The 24,023-nt window shown below is 45.2% G+C and overlaps 1 protein-coding gene across 1 annotated transcript; it reads right to left on the reverse strand.

Moving 5' to 3' along the window:
- Window positions 1–235: 235 nt before the first annotated feature.
- On the reverse strand, window positions 236–23,440 carry COLEC10 (collectin subfamily member 10). The gene is made up of 6 exons (XM_056854377.1): window positions 23,190–23,440; window positions 15,299–15,370; window positions 8,170–8,241; window positions 5,420–5,473; window positions 2,317–2,412; window positions 236–630 (listed from the first exon to the last, which is right to left on the reverse strand). Exons 1-6 carry the CDS (start codon window positions 23,323–23,325, stop codon window positions 239–241), a joined length of 822 nt encoding a protein of 273 aa, XP_056710355.1. The 5' UTR covers window positions 23,326–23,440; the 3' UTR covers window positions 236–238.
- Between the last annotated feature and the right edge of the window lie 583 nt (window positions 23,441–24,023).

The raw sequence follows: 24,023 nt of genomic DNA on the forward strand, positions 1-24,023 counted from the left end.
GCCCTCCGTTGAAGGGGTTCCTCAAGTATATCAAAGTCCTGCTGTAATTTCCCATATTTAACTTGTAAACCTAAATTAAGAAGGGAGCATGTTGGTGGAGTAAATGGACAGGATTGTAGCATACAATTATACTGGTACAATGAAGTCATTACCCTGGAATCAGGTTTTGCTTCTAGACTTTAATTCTATTTGATCAATACAGAGTGCCCCACAATGCACCTCGGGCACAGGCGGATGCCTACTGTCTCTTCTTTGGGAATTCGCAGACAAAGAACATAGTGAGGTGGCATTCCGTATCGTTCCACTTGCCTGTGCTAAGCATCTCCACACAGTCTTCCTGTCCGGAGGGATCATCAGGTTCCCCTTCCTTCCAGTTGCTGTAGTTCTGCATCGGGGTGCGATCAGCATACATGAAATGGCCTTCTCGGTCCAGGTCATTCACTCCTATGAAGACTCGGAAAAGACCACTCTTGGAGATGTAGTCGGAGATCACTGCGTTGGCGGCCTCGTCCTTCGGCATTGCCAGGATCCCATCTCGGATCCTGCAGTGCGTGAGAGCCTCCCTGTAGCTCTTCTCCTCCTGCACGATGTAGTAATATTTCTCTTCAGTTTCCCTGATTCCTGCCAACACTTGGGAAAGAGATGCAAAAAGCTTTTTAAAGTGTCAACATATAGCCTTTTTGGGGATATCCATTGTCATCTCTTTACTTCAAGAAACCACTTTGTAATGGCATGAGTGAAGATTTGGATGTGTTTCTCTTTTCATTGGCCAAGACCATCTGGAGATAGATTCTGGTGATCTTGACTCCTGAATTCTACCATATCTTGGCTACAGCCCCATACTTGTCTGAAATATATACATATTTCTTACAGTTAGGGAACGTTCTTACAGTTAGGGAATTCGTCCTAATATTTAACCCATACCTACCTTCCTGTAGCCTTGACCTATTACTTTTTATCTTACATTCAGTGGAAAAGGCAATTGCCTTCTTCTTTTATGACATCCTTTTATAGCCAAGTCTTTTTTTTAATTAGGTGCAGATCCCAGAGCACAAAACAGATGCACTAAGTCCATTTTGAATCATGTGTGCATGTACATATTCCTAGTTTTCCCTTTAAAATACACAGGAGCAGGAAAAGATCTCCCCAGACTATATTTTGTACTCGAATATCCATAAACAGCATGTATCATAGAAGTTGCTCTCAGGCATTTCAATGCTGTTAGCATATCCTTAATATACCATTGGCTTGATATCTGTAGTATCATGAATAACCGGACACGTCAGCTTTGTTTAATCTTAAAATGTTTTTTTTTTTATTTAGCTTCCTCACTCTCTCTGGCTCTGCCTTTCAACCAGCTCCCTCAATAGCTCCCTCACATACAGATGCCCGCAGGGCCAAAACTAAAGGACATGCAAAGCAGAAACTCGCTTCTAGAGGCTGCTTGCATACATCACAATAATATCCAGACCTTGTTGGATATGTGTAAGCACTGGGCTAGATCCAACCAGCTTTTCTGCTGGTGAAAATATGGACCACCAAAAAGGCAATGCTGGGGCTCATGGGACCTGTATGGGCAGAAGGCATGATGAATGGAAGCTGTGGTAAGGAGGGCAGATAACATTGAGTGAAAATGCCAGCATCCAGAAAATGCGGGCAAAACGCGGGGAAACATGCGGGAAGAACGAGGAGACCTCTGATGTTCGAAAAAGGCATGCATAATCAAAGCAAAGCCCAAAAGCTGTGTGTGTGGTGACTGTGAGGAAACAGTCATGCCTAAAAGGCTGATGTGCTCAGAAAGGTGTTACTCTGCTTAGGTTTGCAATGTAGGTCTCATAAAATTACTGTTTGCCCTGCTTATCATGCTCACAGTTGATACATGTTCCTTCCCAATTTATCACCTTCCTGTTTTTTAATGGTGCTCAGAACTGAACAAACCATATCAGACTAGGTCCTGCCAGTGCTCTGAGGATGACAGCATCATTACTTCCCAGATCTTAGGGATTCTGATCCTCAGAAAGCAGATGTAGTGAAATTATGTTACAGTGCACGTTGTGGCAGAGGGAAGGCAGCATGGTATAGCCTGGTATCGTTAGATCTCGGAAGCTAAGCAGGGTCCATACTTGGAAGGGAGACCGCCAAGGAAGACTCTGTAGAGAAAGGCAGTGTCAAACCACCTCTGCTTCTCACCTGCCTGGAAAGCCCCTTCCAGGGGTTGCCGTAAGTCGGCTGTGACCTGACGGCACTTGACAGACACATGTTGTAGCAGAAGACAAGCATGCTAGAAGGGAAATGCAATTTAGAGGTGTAACATACCGTTTTTAACAAATTTCATGGATGACTTGAGTCGAGCGACGGTAATATCCAGTTGTCCAACGACTTTGCGGTATCTCCCACAATCACAGACAGCACCTAACTCGATATAGGCAAATATAGATATTGACTTCTGAAGTGCATAAAACGTACAGAGCTGCTTAAAATTAAATTAAAATATCTAATATAAAGAAGGACTGATTAGGTATTATGCCAATAAAGGTTTATGTATGTGTGTGTGTGTGGACTGATTAGGAGAATAATATTTGCTCAGAGGCTCATGGAATCATTGCCACCATCTTTTGCGCACAAAGTTTAGAAAACCTTTGGACAAATAAAACTAATACTAAAAGAGGCTAATTTTGTTGACCCAGTGGGGCCAAGAAATGGGCATGATCTTGCTCATCTTTTCTCCTCCATCTTAACTATGCTTATGTTAAGTGCTCCTTGGTGTCTTACAATCCAAAAATTTCCAGGCTAATAACTGTGCAGAGGGGGAGGGAAGGCAGCATGGTATAGCCAGATCTGGTCAGATCTCAGAAGCTAAGCAGAGTGGGTACTTGGATGGGAGGCCACCAAAGATGACTCCGCAGAGGAAGGCAATGGCAAACCAGCTTTGCTTCTCACTTGAATGCCATTTGCTGAGATCACCATAAGTCAGTGGCAACTTGATGGCACTTATGTCCATAACTGTGCAGAGCTGCTATTTCAATGACAATCTCCCAGCATCATGTCTATTTTGGACATTGCAATAAACAGTGCTTACAGCTACACAAGGAGCTGTGAGCTCATTGCAAATTTGCTGAGAGTTGATACATATAGGGTTGCCAGCTCTGGGTTGGGAAATATCTGGAGATTTTGGGGGCGGGGCCTGAGGAGAGCAGGGTTTGGAGAGGGGAGGGACTTCAATGCCATAGAGTTCTGGAGGTTGGCAACCATAGATACACACAACTGGTGTGTCGGCAGTGCGCTCCTTCAAACGGAGCTGGCAACAGCATGCCGTTTGTAGTCATGTGACCACCTGGCTCTGCATTCCATTTGGCTCTGGCAAAATCTGCAGCATGTACTGGGGATCACTTGTAAATTCCCCTGTTGAAGAAAGGGATTAGATTGGCACAAAATCCTTTGTTTACATACTATTTACTCCTCTTTAGTGAAAGTGCAAATATGCATTTTATGATGATTAATGCTCTTTAGAAAACCTATCAAAAACAGGGTTTACTTTTTAAGCTCAGTACTTTAGTAAAACAGAAACTTAATTTGTGCCAGAATTTAATCCAGGAATCTGTTTTTAAATATCACTATTCAATTCAGTTGGCTTCCTGGAAAGCTGAAATGTTGCAGAGTTACTATTAGAGTTAATGACTCAGTATCAAGCAGCTTCATATGTATACATCCTTGATTTAGGCTGTAATTTGTGCGTGTGTTAAGTGCCTTCAAGTCGCTTCCGACTCATGGTAACCCTATGAATCAATGTTCCCCTAAATGTCCTATCTTTGACAGCCTTGCTCAGGTCTTGCAAATTGAGGGCTGTGGCTTCCTTTATTGAGTCACTCCATCTCTTGTTGGGTCTTCCTCTTTCCCTGCTGCCCTCAACTTTTCCTAGCATGACGGTCTTTTCTAGTGACTCTTGCCTTCTCATAATGTGACCAAAATACGACAGCCTCAGTTTAATCTTTTAGCTTCTAGGGTCAGTTCAGGCTTGATTTGATCTAGAACCCACTGATTTGTTTTTTTGGCCATCCATGGTACCTAGGGTTGCCAGGTCCCTCTTCTCAACCGGCGGGAGATTTTGGGGGCGGAGCCTGAAGAGGGCAGGGTTTGGGGAGAGGAGGGACTTCAATGCCATAGAGTTCAGTTGGCAAAGCAGTCATTTTTCTCCAGGTGATCTGATCTCTATCGGCTGGAGAGCAGTTGAATTAGCAGATTTCCTGCTCCCACCTGCCAGTTGGCAACCCTAACGGTATCCATAACACTCTCCTCCAACACCACATTTCAAAGGCTGTAATACAGTTCAAAGGCTGTAATACATATGTGATACATGTACACTTTTTATGTATTCTCTGTCTGCGTGCACACACTCAGTAACTAGGGAAACCTTACTGCTGGATGGAGCCAGTGATGCCAAGTGGTTAGAGCATCAAGCTAGTCCGGGTTGTTGTGAGAATAAAATGGAGATGGGGGAAAGAACCACGCTGAGCTCCTTGGGGAAAAGATACAAACACAATTAGAGGGGCCCTGGAGAAAAGAACATAAGAACATAAGAAAAGTCATGCTGGATCAGACCAAGGCCCATCAAGTCCAGCAGTCTGTTCACACAGTGGCCAACCAGGTGCCTCTAGGAAGCCACTAACAAGACGAGTGCAGCAGCACCATCCTGCCTGTGTTCCACCGCACCCAAAATAATAGGCATGCTCCTCTGATACTAGAGAGAATAGGTATGCAGCATGACCAGTATCCATTCTAACTAATAGCCATGAATACCCCTCTCCTCCATGAATATGTCCACTCCCCTCTTAAAGCCCTCCAAGCTGGCAGCCATCACCACATCCCGAGGCAGGGAGTTCCACAATTTAACTATGCGTTGTGTGAAAAAATACTCCTGTAGTTACACAAATACTCCTGTAGTTACACAGATCTCCAGACTACGGAGATCAATTCCTCTAGAGAAAATGGCTGCTTTTGAGGGTGGACTCTACACCTTTAGGACCCCCTCCCCACCACTCTACACCACCTAGGATCCCCTTCCTAAACTCTGCCGTCTCCAGGCTCCACCTCCAAATCTCCAGAAATTTCCCAACCTAGAGTTGCCAACCCTATGGCAACCCTATTTGGGGCGGAAGTCCAGGGGCCCAGCCCTATTGAGTACAGTGAGAAGTAAATGCATATAAAATCAGCCTGCATCAGGTGGAGATGGCGGATGGGCCAAGAGACCAGTTTGTTGACTGTTCATTCTGTGCTTTGCATTTGAAGGATACATTATCATCTAAAATGGATCACCCCCTTCTCTATAAGATTATGTCCAGAGCATCAATAGAGAAGTTGGCCATTCCTCAACTAAGAGTGCAAATGACTGAGGAAGTACAAGTGAAAGGCAACAATTTACCTGCTTTGCCCTTTCCTCCCAAAGTGCCAGATAGACCCTTCAATCCTTTGTCACCTGAAAGAAGAAGGAAATTTTGTTTTAAACAGCAGCAGGTACACATAGACAAACATATGATCTCTCCTGAGTGACACTGGTTCACTCATAGAGAGGTGCAGAAGGCTGTGTGAGTAGACATGCCAAATTAAACACTCAAGCTTCCATTCCGGTACACGTTTTAATAGCTGACCCATTAAAAGTTCAGAGGCTTTGTGGCCAGAAGGAGCCTGGTGCTTTTCTTCCTCTATAGATGAGCTGCAAACAGATAATAATTTTTTTAAAAGAGTTGAAACCATTATTGACTGTGAGGTGCACACCTATTTCATTTTTCACTTGGTAAAAGAGTATTTGCAAGTTTTTGAAGCTGTTTTTAAAAGGGACTATTAGAGCAGGGAGGAAATGAATGCATATACCTCACAAGCACTGTTGGCACTAGCTGTACATAGATTTTAAATGTATCAGTGCATGGAGTGAGAGACTCTGGGGTCTCCCAGAATTGCAACAGAGCCAGTGTAGTGTAGTGGTTAAGAGCGGTGGTTTGGAGAGGTGGACTCTGATCTGGAGAACCGGGTTTGATTCCCCACTCCTTCACATGAGCGAGGGACGGTAATCTGGTTAACTGGATTTGTTTCCCCACTCCTCCACATGAAGGCAGCTGGTTGACCTTGGGCTAGTCACACTCTTTCAGGGTTATCTGTTGTGGGGAGGGGAAGGGAAGGTGATTGTAAGTCGGTTTGATCCTTTCTTAAGTGGTAGGGAAAGTCGGCATATAAAAAAACCAACTCTTCTTCTTCATGTTCAGTTGATGAGACTGGTTGTTTGTCTTTTCCCACAGTTCAGAGTACGCAGGTTGGGTCTGGGTTACCACCCTATGCCAGGCGTTAAAAAGTCATGCGTGGTTTGTGGGTTCTCCTCAGGAGCATGGTACACACGAAGATGGGATTTCCACCTCCACCCCATTCAATTTTCTCAACTCAAAACAGTTCTAGGGAGATGCTATTTGGGGAAACACACATCTGAGCCAGCGCTTAACTGGGGAGCAGCTGGAACCAGTGCAGAGAACCCAACCCCACAACAAAATCCCAGTATGCAAATAAAAACCAGATTAATTGCTGGGATGAAAACAGCCACAATTTTTATTGGTTAGGAGCCCCGTGGCGCAGAGTACTGCAGTCAAAAGCTCTGCTCACGACCTGAGTTCGATCCCGACAGAAGTCGGTTTCAGGTAGCCGGCTCAAGGTTGACTCCGCCTTCCATCCTTCCGAGGTCAGTAAAATGAGTACCCAGCTTGCTGGTGGTAAAGTATGGATGACTGGGGAAGGCAATAAACAAAGTCTGCCTAGTAAACGTCAAGATGTGACTTCACCCCATGGGTCAGGAATGACCCAGTACTTGCACAGGGGACTACTTTTATCTTTACAGCATAAGGGCATTGGTGTAGCATGGGGGCTGGATTCAGGAAATCGGACGACCCGTCTGCCGACCGACGATGTACCTCCTACTCTCAGCCCACCTGTTTAGGATTGCACTGTGTATTTTTGTTTCCCATCAGTACAAAAAAATTCTAGTTATACATTAGCACGTATAGAGTCTGTTTTCCCATCCATAAGTGACAATAAATCGGAGTTTCCTTTGTTTCCTCAAAATTTGCTCAAAAGTACATTTTACATTGGTCTTAATAGTTGGGGCAAAGATAGTAGAGGATACTGGAAGATACAAAGATACTAGCCGCCAATCAGCTCTGATATTGGGGCAAAAGCTCCCATAGAAGCCATAGAATTTTTGCCCCAATACTGCAAGGCCAGTGATGTGATGACATCACTTCTGGTGCACACTGGAAGTGACATCACCGCACCGCTGGCGACAAGGCCTAGGCCTCCCTCCCGCTTATTTTTTTTTAAATTTTTTATTGCTGTTTATAATTAAACATAAAAAGAAAATAAAAAAATAAATTTTTTTTTAAAAATTAAACAATAATAAAATCTTGCTTCTGGTGAGTCTCCCCACCCCTGCCAGTTGCCAGAAGGGCCCTGGCAACCCGTGTGTATGTGTGTGTGTGTGTGTGTGTGTGTGTGTGTGTGTTTTCTTCATTTTTCATCCTTCTGCTTATGATTGTTTCCAGTTAAGTCACCTTATGATATTGTTGTTATGATGCTGGCTTTGATTTGACCATTTTAAAACCATTTGGAATATTTTTGAGAGTACAGTGAATACATTTTGGGAGAATGCAGACCCCTTAACAAATATTAATAAAACATGAATAAATTGACGTTTCATTTTGTAGTACTGTGCATACTTCTTTGTTTCCACCTAGTGGTCAGATGATATATTAGTGTTATAAAATGTAACTGAGCATGCTCTTGGGGTCAGACCTTTGATAGATGCCATGTTGAAGCCACTGTGAACTCAGAACATTTTAAAAAGAAGTTGTTTTTCTTTGATTTCTGGTGTATCCTCCATACTTTATATGTTCTGTGTGAAAATTATTCTTTTCTGCTTTCAGTTTTACATTAAAAATGGATGCATCCCAGATTAAAGTATATGGAAAATACCCTACAACATCAACTTTAAAACACAATACCTTTTGAATTGTAAATAACAGCCATCTCTTTCCTTTGGGCAGAATAAACAGCAGATATTCCATGTTTAGTTCTGTGCCTTGCAATACATTCAAAAGGCAGCTGATGTGACCAAGGATTAAAAGAAAACGTTACCCTTTCGGCCGATTGGTCCAATTTTACCCATCGTTCCCTGGTCACCAGTATCTCCAACCATTCCTTTGCTTCCTGGAAAGCGAACACAGAAGAATGCATGTTTTGTTCATTCCCAAAAGACCATTATCTATATCAATACTTTCTTAAGCTATTTACCTGTGGTTTGTCAAAACACCCAGAGCTGTACTTTCTTGTCTCAAGAAAAAACGAACACAGCCAAAATTCAATAACTCAAATATGCTACATTATGGTATTTAGGGGTGGGAGGATAGATAGTGACAGTCGCTGGCAAATTATATGGGAACCTGCTTAAACGATCACTTGCTGCCATATGTGCCTGTCTAAGAATCTAACAAGACCATTCTTGATGTAATCTAACAAGGCCATTCTTGATGTGCGAGGGTTGCCAACTCTGGGTTGGGAAATTCCTGGAGATTTGGGGATGGTGCCAGGGGAGAGACCTCAGCAGGGTATAATGCAGTAGAGTTGAAACTCCAAAGCAGCCATTTTCTCCAGGGGAACTGAGCTCTGTGGCCTGTGGGGGTCATTTGTAATTCTAGGAGATCTCCAGAACCCACCTGGAGGTTGGCAACCCTAATATATGTCTCACATTCCGAGGGCCTTTTTTGTGGTGGCTTCTGGTTAGTGGCGTGCTCTCCCTTCTCTTATTCATCTGGTGCCTAATCTTCTCTCTGGATTAAAATGTTTGTATTTGATTGATTCTGTTGATTTATTCTGGAAAATATGACTTCTCTCTTCTGTATTTATTTGAGGGATGCAGCAGCTTTATAGCATTAACTTTGTTTTTACTAGTTTTATTGGTTTTGACATGCTATTATGCTTTTTAGCTAATCACATTTTGTTCTTGGTGTTTAATCTATTATAGGATTATATTTTTACAGTTGGATTTTGTAGTTGGTTGCTCCCTGGCCTAAGAATTCAATGGTTGCAGGGTGGCATATAACATTTAGCCTGGAGAGGAGATGACTGAGATGTGATATGATAATCATCTTCAAGTACCTGAAGGGCTGCCATATAGAGGATGGGGCTATGGTTGCCAACTGCCAGGTAGTAGCAGGAGATCTCCTGCTAATTCAACTGATCTCCAGCCAATAGAGATCAGATCACCTGGAGAAAATGGCCTCTTTGGCAAGTGCACTCTATGGCATAGAAGTCCCTCCCCTCCCCAAACCCCACCCTCTTCAGGCTCTGCCCCCAAAATCTCCCACCAGTTGAGAAGAGGGACCTGGCAACCCTAGATGGTCCAGAGTTGTTTTCTGTTGCCCCAGAAGGTCTGACCAGAACCAACGGTTCTTTGTCAAGTTGCTTTGAGGAGGAATCAGATTAATATCCCAGTCTAGTAGCTTTGGTCCTGGTGCAGGGTCCAGAAGTCCTTGTGAACAGGACATCACTTCTAGCATCAAGGAGAGCTCAGAACACACATAGACCACAAGAAAATGAAAGCAGGATAAAAGAAAATGTGTCTTGTGTGCATTGCTGGGCTGCCATCCCCCAGGTGGGACCTGGAGATCTCCCGGAATTACAACTAATCTCCAGACTATAGAGATCAGTTCCGCTAGATAAAATGGCTGCTTTGGAGCATTGGCTGTATGGCATTATATCCCTGCTGAAGAAAAAGAGTTGGCTTTTTATTGCTTATTTTCTTTACCTTTTTAAGAAGAATCAAACTGGCTTACAATCTTCTTCCCTTCCTCTCTCCATAGCAGACACCTTGTGAGGTAGGTGGGGCTGAGAGAGTTCAGAGAGAGCTGTGACTAGCCCAAGGTCACCCAGCTGGCTTCATGTGCAGGAGTGGGGAAACCAACCTGGTTCACCAAATTAGAGTCCGCCGCTCATGTGGAGGAGTGGGGAATCAAACCCGGTTCTCCAGATTACAGTCCACCGCTCTTAACCACTACACCACGTTGAGGTCCCTCCCTTCCACAAACCATGCCCCCCTAGACTCTACCTCCAAATCTCCACAAATTTCCCGACCTGGAGCTGTCAACCTTATCTGCTGGCCACATTTTTACTCCGTGTGTGCACAGAAGAATAAGAAAACATGACCGATGGACTTGGAGTACAATGGAGAACACTTTGGTAATGGAAGATGGCTCTCTGCACTGGTTACAACTTGTGTGGACCCGAGGAGGTCAAATAGCTAACTGGGTATTGCTGAGTAGGGTTAGCACTTTCCCCCCCCCATCTAGGAAGTCTGCTGTGTCTTTGACAGAGGCTAGCAGGCAGAAATCCAACAGGCAAAGAGTTAGGGTTGCCAGGACCCTCTTTGCCACCGGTGGGAGGTTTTGGGGGCGAAGCCTGAGGAGGGACCTTTTCGGGGAGGGGAGGGCCTTCAATACCATAGAGCCCAATGGCCAAAGAGGACATTTTCTCCAGGGGAACTGATCTCTATTGGCTGGAGATCAGTTGTAATAGCAGGACATCTCCAGCTAGTACCTGGAGGCTGGCAACCCTACAAAGAGTGTCACTGAGACATTGATGGAAGAGGCTTTGGGTGCTGCATTCCTGCTTGTCATGCCAAACAAAGGAGTGCTGCAAAGAATACGAACAACCGGGGGGGGGGGGCACTGGGGGGGGCACAAGTGTCCCACAAGTGTTTTCTTCCAGCAGTCGGGATAGGGCTGTCCATACAGCTCAAGCTGTAAAGATTCAGGCTCCTCTTCCCAGCCTCAGGCTTCGCTTCATATCTGCTTTGACAGCCTAATCAAACAGATGGGATTCCCTTTGAAGAGCCGTGGTCTTTGATTTTCTGCCATGGGGTGGGGGGTACTGCGAAGGCTGGGAGCAGATGATCGGGGCCCCGGTTGCTGCAGAAGAAACAGCCTGAGATTTCAAAGCTTGTTTGTCTAACTGAAACTCCCAGTTGAGGTGCCCCCAGGCATCATTTTCTTTGTGTGTGTGTGTGTGTGTGTGTGTGTGTGTGTGTGTGTGTGTGTGTTTAAAAGCAGCTTTTCGGAGAACAATTCAGAAATAAGACTGTGGGCGAGTTAATCTGAGGCCTCCTTTATGGATCAATCAAGCTAAAATAAACAGGGAGAGCAATCTATTTATTTAAAACATGAGCACCCAGCTTTTCCTTAAACGGGCTCATTGTTATGATGGGCAAAGATCTTGGGGCAAAGGCTGCAGTGTACCTCTGACCACTCGGTATCTCTGACAGACACAGTGACCACTCTGGTCAATAGGGTTGCCAGGTCTATCCTGGCAACCAGCCAGCGGGAGCTCCGCTGGGAGGGTTGCCAGGTCCCTCTTTGCCACCGGTGGGAGGTTTTTGGGGTGGAGCCTGAGGAGGGTGGGGTTTGGGGAGGGGAGGGACTTCAATGCCATAGAGTCCAATTGCCAAAGCAGCCATTTTCTCCAGGTGAACTGATCCAGGTGGCGACGAGGGCACCCGGCATGATTATGTCACTTCCACGTCTTGGGGGAGAGTGCCTGAGTGTCCCCAGTGTGATCTGGCTCTTCCTCATCGCCATAGAAGTGACATAATCACACCGGAGACACTTGTTGCTGCATCCCTTGTCCACTGGGCCTGCTTCCACCCAGTGTCCAGTTGAGGGGCGGCGGGCAGCCCTGTGAATTGGCGAGCAATTGCCCACCATCACCAGGTAGTTGGGCACCCTGCTTGTCAAGGACAGCCAAACTATTCAGGGCCATGCTAGGAAAGATGCTAAGGATAGGTTTGCCAACCTCCAGGTGCTGGCTGGAGATTTCCTGCTTTCACAACTGATCTCCAGGCAATATAAATCAGTTCCCCTGAAGAAAATCGCCACTTTGGAAGGTGGACTCTATGGCATTATACCCTACTGAAGACCGTCCCCTTCCAAAAATCTCTCCTCAGGCTACACTCCCCAGATCTCCAGGTATTTCTCAACCTGGAGCTGGCAACCCTACCTGAGAAACCTGGGCCTGTTTATTTATTTATTAAAACGTTTTTTATCCCACCTTTCTCACTGTAGACCATGACCCAGTGTACAAAGACAGCCGAAGCTAGCAAGAAGACATTAAAATCAAAAAGTTTCACAGAATTTAAATCAACAGCCTCCCCCAATCCACACATAAAATCCCCCAGCCCACCTTATGTCCCTCTTTTAGCTATATCTTTTTGAAATAGTTTCTGCCAATTCTTTCTCTTTTTTCCCCTCAATCAAATTTCTGTCCACCGTTGGTGCTGCTGCCTGGTTACTTCTACCAATCCTCCACCAAGAAATTTCACAATTCCTACACAAAAAGACTCTTCCTGTGTTTTGCTTGAGGGGAAATATCTCAGTTTGCTGTAGCTTTCGCTTTGGGTTAAGTTTCGCTTCTGGTCTATGGGGCTTTCCTCCATTCTGTGGTTAAACTTGGATCCCCAAGTAAAAAAAAAAAGATTCTGTGCTGTGGTGCTGAATTGTCTCATAGCTATCCGAAAACAAGGAAACAGATTTGCCCCCCATTTAACTCCATTCTTTTGTGGACGGTCGGTGCCTTTTATCCTTCCCCACAGCTTCAGAACTGGCGCATGCTTCATGATTAAAATTAATGCACATAAGTAACGGTTCCTGTAAGGATGCTACTGGAGATAAATGTCCTTGGGTCAATGTTGAAGAGACTGGAAGCATCAAACACACAATGTGGATCAGGGCCATGGGAGGAAGGGGGAGGAGTAGGGATGTCAGCTCCAAGTTGGGAATTACTGGGAGATTTTGGGGGTGGAGCCTGAGGAGGGCGGGGTTTGAAGAAGGGAGGTACTTCAAAGTCATAGAATTCAATGGCCAAAGCGGTGACTGCCCCATATTCACCCAGCGTCCTTCCATGGCGGAGTGGGGATTTGAACCTGGGTCTCCCAGATCATAGTCTGGCAATGTAACCACCCCTGGGTACCCAAGGTTGGGTAGAAAGAAAATATATATAAATATATATAAATACTGAAAATATAATTTATTCGAAGAGCTATGTAAAGGTTGAAAATGTTTAAAAAGAATTAAAATAGCACAGTGGCATTTCCTACGGTTGATATCTGTAACCACAATGTAACCAGATGCGTTTCAGCCTGTTGGGCCTTCATCAGCGGTTAACTAAGACCCATGTTAAGCCTGCACACATTTACAGAAATAAATAAATAGATACATATACAAACGGTTCAAATCAAACCAGGCATGTGTATGGGTTGTAAAATCTATTACCAATTACTCAAACATCTGGTCTGAATGGTTCAGGTTGTAATACTGGTTTGTATATGTCTCTGCTATACAATGTGTGCCGCTATCAACTGCAGTTGATAACTGCACACATCGTATAGGAGAGACATATACAAACCAGTATTACAACCTGAACCATTGTAAGAAAGCAGTTGGACCCACCCGCGCTTTCATTAACTTTGGATTGGGAGCTGGAGTGGTGCGGACTCGGAGGTCTCATTCCGTTGAGGAAACTTATACGTCTATCTATGTAAATGTATGGATCTTTGTAACGTTGTGTATATTTATGTGGTAGTTTACAACTGCATATGTTAGCTTAGAATATAGTGATTGTGATCACATGTGACAATTGACATTCTTTGTGGTTATTTGTGTTATTGTTGAGCCCCATGCTGTTTCTATTCCCTAACCTCCAGGTACTAGCTGGAGATCTCCTGCTATTACAACTGACCTCCAGCTGACGGAGATCAGTTCACCTGGAGAAAATGGCAACCGGACTCTATGGCATTGAAGTCCCTCCCCTCCCCAAACCCCGCCCTCCTCAGGCTCCACCCCAAAAACCTCCACGTATTTCCCAACCCAGAGCTGGCAACCCTAGAACTGACCTTTACATTGTGGCTTCTTTTAATAGCAGCAGAATATGCACATCCCACTGAGTGTGAACTGACACCCACCAATTGGTCTCTATTAGCAGGGCATCTCCAGCTACTACCTGGAGGTTGGCAACCCTAGTAAGCATGCTACACCTTTCTGAAGGAAGGGGGAGACCTAGACACAAGGATGCCATTTTCAACAGCGTCTCCCTTGTCCAGTGTTGACCCTAACCAATTTCATAACACCAGGGACAAATGCCCGTCCTCTTGCTTTGGGATCATTTAATGCTGCAAACCAGCTGGCCAAACTGAACAGTTCCAATTCTATCAGGTTTTCCATCTGCACCACGCTTCTCCAATAAACGCCCGTGGCAGGTAATCCATTGGGTCCCCTCATCTGCTTCAACCCCTCCCTCCCCTTTGTACTACGAAGCAATGTCACATTGGAGTGTTTTGACCGTAGCTGTGGTCACGAACGCATTTAGCCATCAAATCGCATTGATCGAAAGCTTAAGGCATTTAGGCCGCTGTAAATGCACGGACAGAATTTGTACGGCCGTTATTGGTACACACGTAAGACAGTACAAAGTATCTTTGTGGGGAAATTTTGCCCTGAAATCCACTGCAGGTCTGCACTGCTGTGTTTGGAACCAGCCATAAAGTTTGCTGAACATTTAAGAGGCCTTTTAACACATGCGCTCTTCCAAGTGGACTACTCTTGCCACACTTTAATTAACACGCCTATTTATTTTTCTTTTGCTTCATTTATGCCCTGCCTTTCTCCCCAGTTAGGACCCACATAGGGTTGCCAGGTCCCTCTTCGCCACGGGCGGGAAGTTTTTGGGGTGGAGCCTGAGGAGGGCGGGGTTTGGGGAGGGGAGGGACTTCAATGCCATAGAGTCCAATTGCCAAAGCAGCCATTTTCTCCAGGTGAACTGATCTCTATCGGCTGGAGATCCGTTGGAATAGCGAGAGAGCTCCAGCTACTACCTGGAGGTTGATAATCCTAGACCCACAGCAGCTTACATTGTTCTCCTCTCCTCCCTTTTATCCTCACAACAACCCTGTGAGGTAGGTTAGGTTGAGAGTGCAAAACAGAGGGAGAGGAGAAGCTGCTTTAGGGAGAAAAGCAGGGTATAAATATCTAAATAAGCAAAGATTTGGTTGCTCATTTTAAACTAAAATGAAGGCATAGAGTTTATGATACTTAGTTGGTGTGTGTCCGGGAAATTTTTTTATGCACTCAGAGGCGTGACAAATAAGCAACAGCACACACACTGGAAGAAGTAACGGGTTGTCCAGTATGCTTGCACAACAAAGGACAGTGTGTACCCTGACCTTTGGATCCCGTAGGGCCGACTTTTCCTTGTCTTCCCATTTCTCCTGGATCTCCTTTTTCACCTTCATCTCCTTTGAAAACAAATGGGAAAAGTAGCCATGTTACATATCGTTCAGAGCAACACATTTCAGGCAATAGTCCCCTGGCATGGTTTTTGAAGCTGGAAACGATTGGGGACCCCAGCCTTACAGAAAAATAAAAGGCTGATTTCATCTGTGGAAAAACATCCTCTTGGAAGGTTCGCACTCAAAAGAGGTACCAAACTTTGGCTCTTGCTGCCCTCTAGTGGCTAATAGTACAGTTGGTTTTCTCTGCTGACAAGCGTCACGTTGTTCCAGACATTATCCTGGACATCCACATTCAGAGGAGAGCAACCAAAAGCCAGCATAAGAAAACATTTTTGTATAACTGAAACTATACAACTGAACATTACCGATCATTGACAAATTGATTAGCGATCCATAAAGTTTCCGCAGCCCAAACACTCCTCGCTGTGAGCCCTTTATTACGAAGTGGGACAAAAGAGGTCACCCTGACCTGGATGGCCCAGGCTAACCTGATCTCATCAGATCTCAGAAACTAAGCAGGGTTGGTCCTGGCTAGTACTTGGATGGGAGACCACCAAGGAATGCCACTGCTGTTGTGCAGAGGAAAGCAATGGCAAACCACCTCTGTTAGTCTCTTGCCTTGAAAACCCTACTGGTTTGCTGTAAGTCAGTTGTGACTTGATGGCACGCTACACACACACACACAAGAGGTCTCACAATAAGTAGTAAATATACACAGGGGCACCCTGTGTGATTATTTTAGTCCAGTGTCATAAATCTGAGCATGGTTCATGCTTGGACGACAGGCAACTGTTCACTTCTATCATTTCATTTTTTTGTGTAAAGCATCTCTGAGAAGCCCTTTAGTCTCATAGAAATCTGTGCCTGCCATTCCCTTCATGCTCTAATTGTTTTAGCATCTTGTCCACCCCTCCAGTGTACCTTAACTTAAAGATTTTGTTTTGTTTTCTTTTTTTAGAGTCATATTTCATTCTGTACTGAGTCACATCTGGCTTTGAACCCACAGGTCGCAGAACCCTGATTTTTATTTATTTATGTTATCTCTAGCCCACTTGTCTCACTGTGACTCCTGACGGATTATGCAGTGTAAGTCAATACTATCAACAGGCAGGGGCATCCAATAAGTAAAGCAGAATTGGACTCCAGAAATTTGGGAACAAGCAGAAATTTGGTACAGAGCTGAAGCGATGCTGAAACAAAGCATAGACATTTAAACACGACATTTTAAATGATACAGAAATTACCTAGAAGGAGCTTCTACTTACAGCAAAGCATAATTGAAGCAGAAGGGTAGGGTTTTATACCCCGCTTTTTCTCTACCTTAAGGAGTCTCAAACTAGATTACAATCGCAATCCATTCCTCTACCCACAACATGCACTTTGTGAGGTAGGTGGGGCTGAGAGAGTTTGGCGAGAACTGTGACTAGCCCAAGGTCACCTAGCAGGCTTCACGTGGAGGAGTGGGAAATCGAACCCGGGTCTCCAGATTAGAGTCCACCACTCTTAACCACTACACCATGCTAATACACAGTGGTATATTCTATAGTCTGTATGCCATAACCTTGATGTAGGTTATGCTCTGGTTGGAAAGGGACCTGAATTCAAACCCAGACTATTAGTACTTGTCTAATCCTTTTTGAAAGTGATCAATACCTGTGGCCATCACTCTACGCCCCAGCTTCATTGGATGGCCTCAAGTTCTAGTATTTTGGGAGAGGGACAATAAATTCTGTTTGTCAACTTTCTCTACCCCATGCGAAATTTTATCAGCCTCTATCATGTCGTCGTGCCCCAGTTATCTTAGCCATCACCTGGGGAGGGGCCGTGGCTCTTTGGTAGAGCATCTGCTCGGCATGCAGAAGGTCCCAGGTTCAATCCCTGGCATCTCCAGTAAAAGGGACTCTGCAAGCAGGTGATGTGAAAGACCTCAGCCTGAGACCTTGGAGAGCCACTGCCGGCCTGAAAAGTCAGTACTGACTTTGATGGACCAAGGGTCTGATTCAGTATAAGGCAGCTTCGTGTGTCATCTCTTTTCATCTCTTACGGTTGTGAACATATGCTCAAAAGCAGGGGTGTCAAACTCCATTGTTACAAGGGCTGGATATGACATACATGTCACTTGGTCGGGCCAGGCCATACCTCACCAGCCCAGATCAAGCGTGGGTGAGGGGTGGTATCCTTCGCTGGCTTGTGGGCCATATAAGAGCTCACAAGGGGCCAGATCCGATCCACAGGCCGTATGTTTGACACCCCTGCTCAAAAGTGTGGGCGCTGCAGCCATTTCTGCACAGAAGTTTTCTGCCTCTGACTCCTAAACTGTATTTTTTTAGCCCTTCCATGGCTTCATCAAGCAAGGTTTTTCTGCAGTCTTTTCCAAACCTGCTAACGTGTGGTGAAATAACCGGAACTAAAGGAACACTGGAATAAAATTTTCAATAGTGGAGGGAATCGTTGCTGGTCACCTCTCTCTACCCCTCCCCATACCTATCAAAAGCGAAACCAGTAGTGCAAAATAAGAGAGATCATGCCAACTGGCCTAATTTATGCATGCTGCAGAATTGGGGTTTGTTTGCCACAGGATTCTGATAAGAAACCAAGAAACCAACAAATACGTATAAGGCCAGGCAAGCTCTACAGAAGAAGGAATGATTCCGAAGATGCCAGGAAGAACAGCTAGGCTAGCCTTTAGTGGCGAGGACTTTGGGCATTTCCAGCAGAGAGCTCAGACTGTGGGCGAACTGTGTGTCAGACTGAACTTGATATTTTCCAAAAAGAGAATTGCAGAAGCACAATTATTAGGTCTGGAAGATGGAGCGCGGCACTGGCGACCACAAGAAGCAGGACTCAGAAGCACCGGCGGCCGTTGAGATGTTTATAATTGACGCTTGTCAGAATAATGAAAGGGGGACTTTTGAAACACACCACATTGCGAACGGAGAACACTCCCATTCGTCCCTTTCAAATCGCCTGCCGTTCCATTCAACATGAAAAACCTAACTCAGACCCCTTTGAAGTGCTGGAGAAGGATCCCGGCAGCTTAGAGCTAGCACGTACACTCCCTTTTTGGGCTCCTTGTTGACGTGGGCAATTGCTTCAATATGTCTGTGAAGCTGCACCTCCCTACGGCCTCGAGGAGGTTCATCGAGGGTACAGGGAGTTGCCACTTGGATACTGCTGAAAACAACCACACGGCCGTGATCCAGAAGGGCGGCTGGGAGCATCCTGTGTAGCAAAAAACGACAGAGACTCTTGTGGCATCCCTAAAGACTTGCAGACTCATTGAAGAAGTTTTCTATCTATGGGAGCCAGTGTGGCATAGTTAGGGTTGCCAACCTCCAGGTACTAGGGCAAAATAAGAATCACCCGGTGCTGTAATGAGAGTAACTCAAAACAAGCTACAGCACACACAGTATTTAAGCAAACACAATTTATATATATGACAAGAACAGAGCAACAAAACAGCTAACTATCAAATAACATGCAATAAGGGTATAAGAACAAAGTGTGGTACTGAACAACAATATATACAAATATATACAACAAACGTATTTCACAAAATAGTCCCACAGCAAGTATGCAAGCTCAGTCAGTCTTGAGAGTACGGTGAATCTCTTCCGTTTCACTGGTAATGCTAGCAAAGATCCCTTAAAAGGGTAACATCCAACATCTAGTGGGACCCACAGGTAGAAATTGATCAGGATTGCATAAAAGGACGCAAATCCCAGGTATTAATTGCATTTCACCAACGAGGCTTCATCAGCCTTGCATGTCTCAAAGAAATTCACAGTGCCTTGAATAAAGGTCCAACATTTCCAAGAAACGTTTCTTTCCAAGAAAAGCCTCGTTGGTGAAACGCAATTAATACCTGGGATTTGCTAACCTACTTCAAAGGGCTATTTTAGGATAGAGTTTGGAGGGGGAGAGAGAAGAAATCTGTCTGTGTGGTATTCTTGTTCCATTATTTCCCCCACAACTCTGTTGAGGTAGCTTAGACTGAAAGAAGGAAGAAGAGATGGTTTTTATACCCTGCTTTTCTCTACCATAAGGAGTCTCAAAGCACTTTACAATCGCCTTCCTTTCCTCTCCCCACAACAGGCACCTCGTGAGGTCGGTGGGGCTGAGAGAGTTCTGAGAGGACTGTGACTGGCCCATGGTCACCCAGCAGGCTTCATGTAGAGAAGTGGGGATTCAAACCCGGTCCTCCAGATTAGAGTCCACCTCTCTTAACCACTACGCCATGCTTGAAGAATGGAGGCTCATGACCATCCTAGTGCCTTTGAAGATACATGACATCCAACATGAGCTTGTCTAATCCCTATTTAAAGATATCTACGCTAGTGGCCATTACATGAACGCATGAAGTTGCCTTATACTGAGTCAGACCTTTGGTCTATCAAGGTCAGCAGCTCTCCTGGGTATCAAGTGGAGATCTTTCATGTTAGCTGATCCTTGTAACTGGAGCCGTTGGGGATTGAACCTGGGACCATCTGCATGCAAAGCAGATCCTCTACCCCTGAGCTACTACCCATTTACTTTGCCACCTAGTGGTGAAACACTGGTAACTACAGGAAAAACCTTGGTCTCTGTTCTTCCGTGGCCCTGCAGGATTGCCAGCGTGTACAAGCACAGCCTGACATTTCATACCCACCATGGGTTAAGTATATTTTGAGTTATTAATACTATATTGCAGGTCAATGATATTTTCCTGCTGCATCTTTAGCCTAACTCTGTTCGGATCCTTAAGCAGGAGCTGGACAGCCACTGGAAAACGAAGGTATACAGCTCACAGCAGTTGAAGAAGAAATATCAGAAGTGAATAACTGTGAGTGCGTATGGAGGGAAGCGCCATTAAGCAATGACCCTTGTTACAAAAAAAGCAATTTTACAAGCAAGTCCCTGTTTTCATCCACAAAATGTTGGAGGGTGTGCAGTTAATATGCAAAGGAACTGCCGGACCCAAGCAATGAACTTGTTTCATGTTTTCTTATAAAGAATGAATAACATTTTATCTGAATAGCTCTATGTTAAACAAAGGAAAGTCTTGATGTCTGGCTTGTTTCTATAGGCGCACGGTTGCCTATTGTTTAAGCTCCACAGCGCAAGAATTGCTTGCAAACACCAGGGGGCAGACTTGAATATCTATTAGCAAGCATAGCTTACTGCCAATCCTTTTTTTATTAGGCACAGATTTATATGTACTCCTATCAAGAATTGACTTTTAAAGCCACCACAGGCCACTGAGATCATCAGACCAGGCTTGTGTAATCCAAGCAGTATAATTCCAGCCTCTGACTTCTTTATCACAGCTATAACTTCTGGCTGAAGACATGGAATTTGGGGCCGATTCAGAGTAGATCCGATCGGTCGTCCAGCCAGCGTACGATATAAACCAAAGGGTTCACATTAGTTAGCATCAATGCATGATGCTTTGTAGGAACATAGGCAGAAGACAAGTCCAAGGGTCTTGCAAACTAAAACTGAAGTTTTCAGTGTTACTCCTCTGAAGATGCCTGCCACAGCTGCTAGCGAAACGTCAGGAAAGAAAATACCAAGACCACGGCCACACAGCCCAGATAACCTACAAGAACCAATAAAACTGAAATTGATTGTTAGGTTTGCCAACCTCCAGGTACTAGCTGGAGATCTCCTGCTATTACAACTAAACTCCAGCCGATAGAGATCAGTTCACCTGAAGAAAACGGCTGCTTTGGCATTAAAGTCCCTCCCCTCCTTCAGTTCACCTGAAGAAAATGACTCTATGGCACTGAAGTCCCTCCCTTCCCTAAACCCCGCCCTCCTTAGGCTCCGCCCCAAAAACCTCCCACTGGTAGCAAAGAGGGACCTGGCAACCCTAGAAATCGTACAGTGCATGCATATCCTGATGTGTTCTTATTCAAAGTGTTTCATTTTAAAAGAAATTCTCATGTTATCCCATATTACAGAAAGTTGCAGGGCATTCTACATGTAGAATATGCTCTCCCATATGTTGTGGGAATAGTATGTGGTTGCTACTATTAAAAAGGCCCTGATCTGGATGGCCCTGGCTAGCCCAATCTCATCAGATCTCAGAAGTTAAGCAGGGTCAGCCCTCATTAGTATTTAGATGGGAAACCACCAAGGAAGTCCAGGATCACGACACCCAGGCAGGCAATAGCAAACCACCTCTGTTAGCCTCCTGCCTTGAAAACCCTACTGGGTCACCATAAGTCAACTGCGACTTGATAGCACTTTACCCACACACTATTAGAAAAGATGTGGTAACCTTCAAATGCAATAAGAGATAGGAGAAAGCTAAGGCTGGAAAAATGAAGGCAAAGGAAAGTTCACATGCGACAAAGGAGATTTGCGGCTACTGGGAGGACTGGCAGCTCAGTAGGACAATGCATGTTTCTCACTCAGAATGCCCAAAAGTTTGAACCTTACCATCGCCTGTCAAACAGTGCTCGAAAAAACTATTCTGTGTTTGAGTCCCTGCAGAGCAGAGAATACTGAGCTATAGAAGGCAAGTTCGTTGGGGCACACAAACATTTATTATTTATTTTAGAACATAAGCACAGCCATGCCGGATCAGACCAAGTCCAGCAGTTTGTTCACACAGTGGCCAACCAGGTGCCTCTAGGAAGCCCACAAACAAGACTGCAAAAGAAGCATCCTCCCTGTGTTCCACAGCACTTAATATAATAGGCCTGCTCCTCTGATCCTGGAGATAATAGGTATGCCTCATGACTAGTATTCATTTTGACTAATAGCCATGGATAGCCCTATCCTCCATGAATCTTAAAGCCTTCCAAGTTGGCAGCCACCACCACATCCTAGGGCAGGGAGTTCCTGGGGCAGTTTTCATTATTTATACTCTGCCTTTCTCACTGGAACTCAAGACGGATTACACAAAGTGAGTCAATACAATCAACAGGATGGAACATCTAATAGGTAGTGCAATAGGATTTGGATTGTAGAAACATTTAGAAACCAACCAGAAATCGGAGAGCAGGACAGAGGCAAAGCGTAAGAATTTACTTGATTGATGCAAAAATTACATACTAGGGTTGTACCCACTCTTCTTCTACAAAGCCAATGGTAGCATGTTAGCTGCACAACCACCTTGTCAGGTAGCTTGGCCACTTGGGTTCCCAGGTCCCTCTTCACCACCGGCGGGAGGTTTTGAGGGTGGAGCCTGAGGAGGGCGGGGTTTGGGGAGGGGAGGGACTTCAATGCCATAGAGTCCAGTTGCCAAAGCAGCCATTTTCTCCAGGCGAACTGATCTCTGTCAGCTGGAGATCAGTTGTAATAGAAGGAGATCTCCAGCTAGTACCTGGAGGTTGGCAACCCTAGCCCTGCCGTTATTACACCGCTCTTCCTTTTTCTCTGTGATTGCTACAGCCACTGAGATTAAACGCTGAAGTTGAAAAAAAAACTGTTGTTGATCTGTCGTAATTTATGCAATGGCTATTAGAATTATTCACCACTGGATGAGATCATTCCTGGCTTGGTAAGGAAAATCAGTTTCCTGGTTTCCTTTAGGGTTGCCAAGTACCTGTGCAGGGGGGAAAGACCCTGCGCTTATACATTCAATAAAGCCTTGATATTCAGAAAACAGGCAAGGAAACTGTAAAATAAACAGGATTTGCTTTCTAACGTCTGCAAAACACGCCTGCTGTTAGGTACAACTACAGAGGCCAATTGTAAGCTTGCCAGCCCTTTAGCTCTCTCCCCTGCTGTCCCAAAGGCAGTTGGGAAAAATAACAAATCACAGATATTTGTCCTGAATTGTACGTTAATGTCTTCAGCTACGGCAAAGGCGTTTACCTTGCCGACTACCCACCTTTGGGTCCGGATAAAATCGTGTGGGTTGAGCAGATGTCCGCCGCGGGCTGGCTGTCGTCATCTAAACCCGAAACCCGAACTTGGAAAAGGAAGAGCAGTAGGAAGGTTTGGTGTTTCCACAGTTGCGTCTTCATGCTGCCGGCCCTGGAGCTCCACAGGAAATGCCCTACGTTTTTCCAGGCTTAATAATTGCTAAAATAAGATTTCCCATATAAGCCTGGAGAATGACCTAGCTGAAAATCCCGCTCAATTGGAACTAAAGGGAAGGCTGTAGAGGACCTAAGTGTGTGTGTTGGGAAAGTCAGCACTCACCATACATCGTGTGCTCTGTTTACGCAGCAGTGGCAGTTGTTTATGAAAAGTTTATCTCTTGGCTGTGAAACCGTTAAGTGCGCTGGTTTGTAGGGAGATCGTGAATGCAGAAGTCTAGCTCTGGTCTCTGTTAGCCGGCCAGAATCTCAAGCGAAGGCTACAGCTGATCTCTCATGCGTATTGCACCTATCCAGGAAATAATAATAATAACAGAAAGAGAATGGAGGTTGGCAACCCTATGCTTAGGGTTGCCAGGTCTCTCTTTGCAACTAGCAGGAGTTTTTGGGGCGGAGCCTGAGGAGGGCGGGGTTTGGGGAGGGGAGGGACTTCAATGCCATAGAGTCCGATTGCCAAAGCGGCCATTTTCTCCAGGTGAACTGATCTCTATCGGCTGGAGATCAGTTGTAACAGCAGGAGATCTCCAGCGAGTACCTGGTGGTTGGCAACCATACCTATCCTGCCCCCATCCAATAGGCCGAGGGTAGCTAGCCGCAGCAGCAGCTGTTGGGGAAGGGGGAGT

The sequence above is a fragment of the Euleptes europaea genome, chromosome 8, assembly GCF_029931775.1.
Source record: "Euleptes europaea isolate rEulEur1 chromosome 8, rEulEur1.hap1, whole genome shotgun sequence".
Lineage (NCBI taxonomy): Eukaryota > Metazoa > Chordata > Lepidosauria > Squamata > Sphaerodactylidae > Euleptes > Euleptes europaea.

Excerpts from the sequence above, each read along its gene's own strand:
- COLEC10 (XM_056854377.1), bottom strand. The coding sequence starts at position 23,325 with ATGAAGACGCAACTGTGGAAACACCAAACCTTCCTACTGCTCTTCCTT. Across the intron at positions 15,371-23,189 it reads GATTTTATCCGGACCCAAAG|GAGATGAAGGTGAAAAAGGA; the intron begins GTGGGTAGTCGG and ends TTGTTTTCAAAG. Across the intron at positions 2,413-5,419 it reads GGGAGGAAAGGGCAAAGCAG|GTGCTGTCTGTGATTGTGGG; the intron begins GTAAATTGTTGC and ends ATATCGAGTTAG.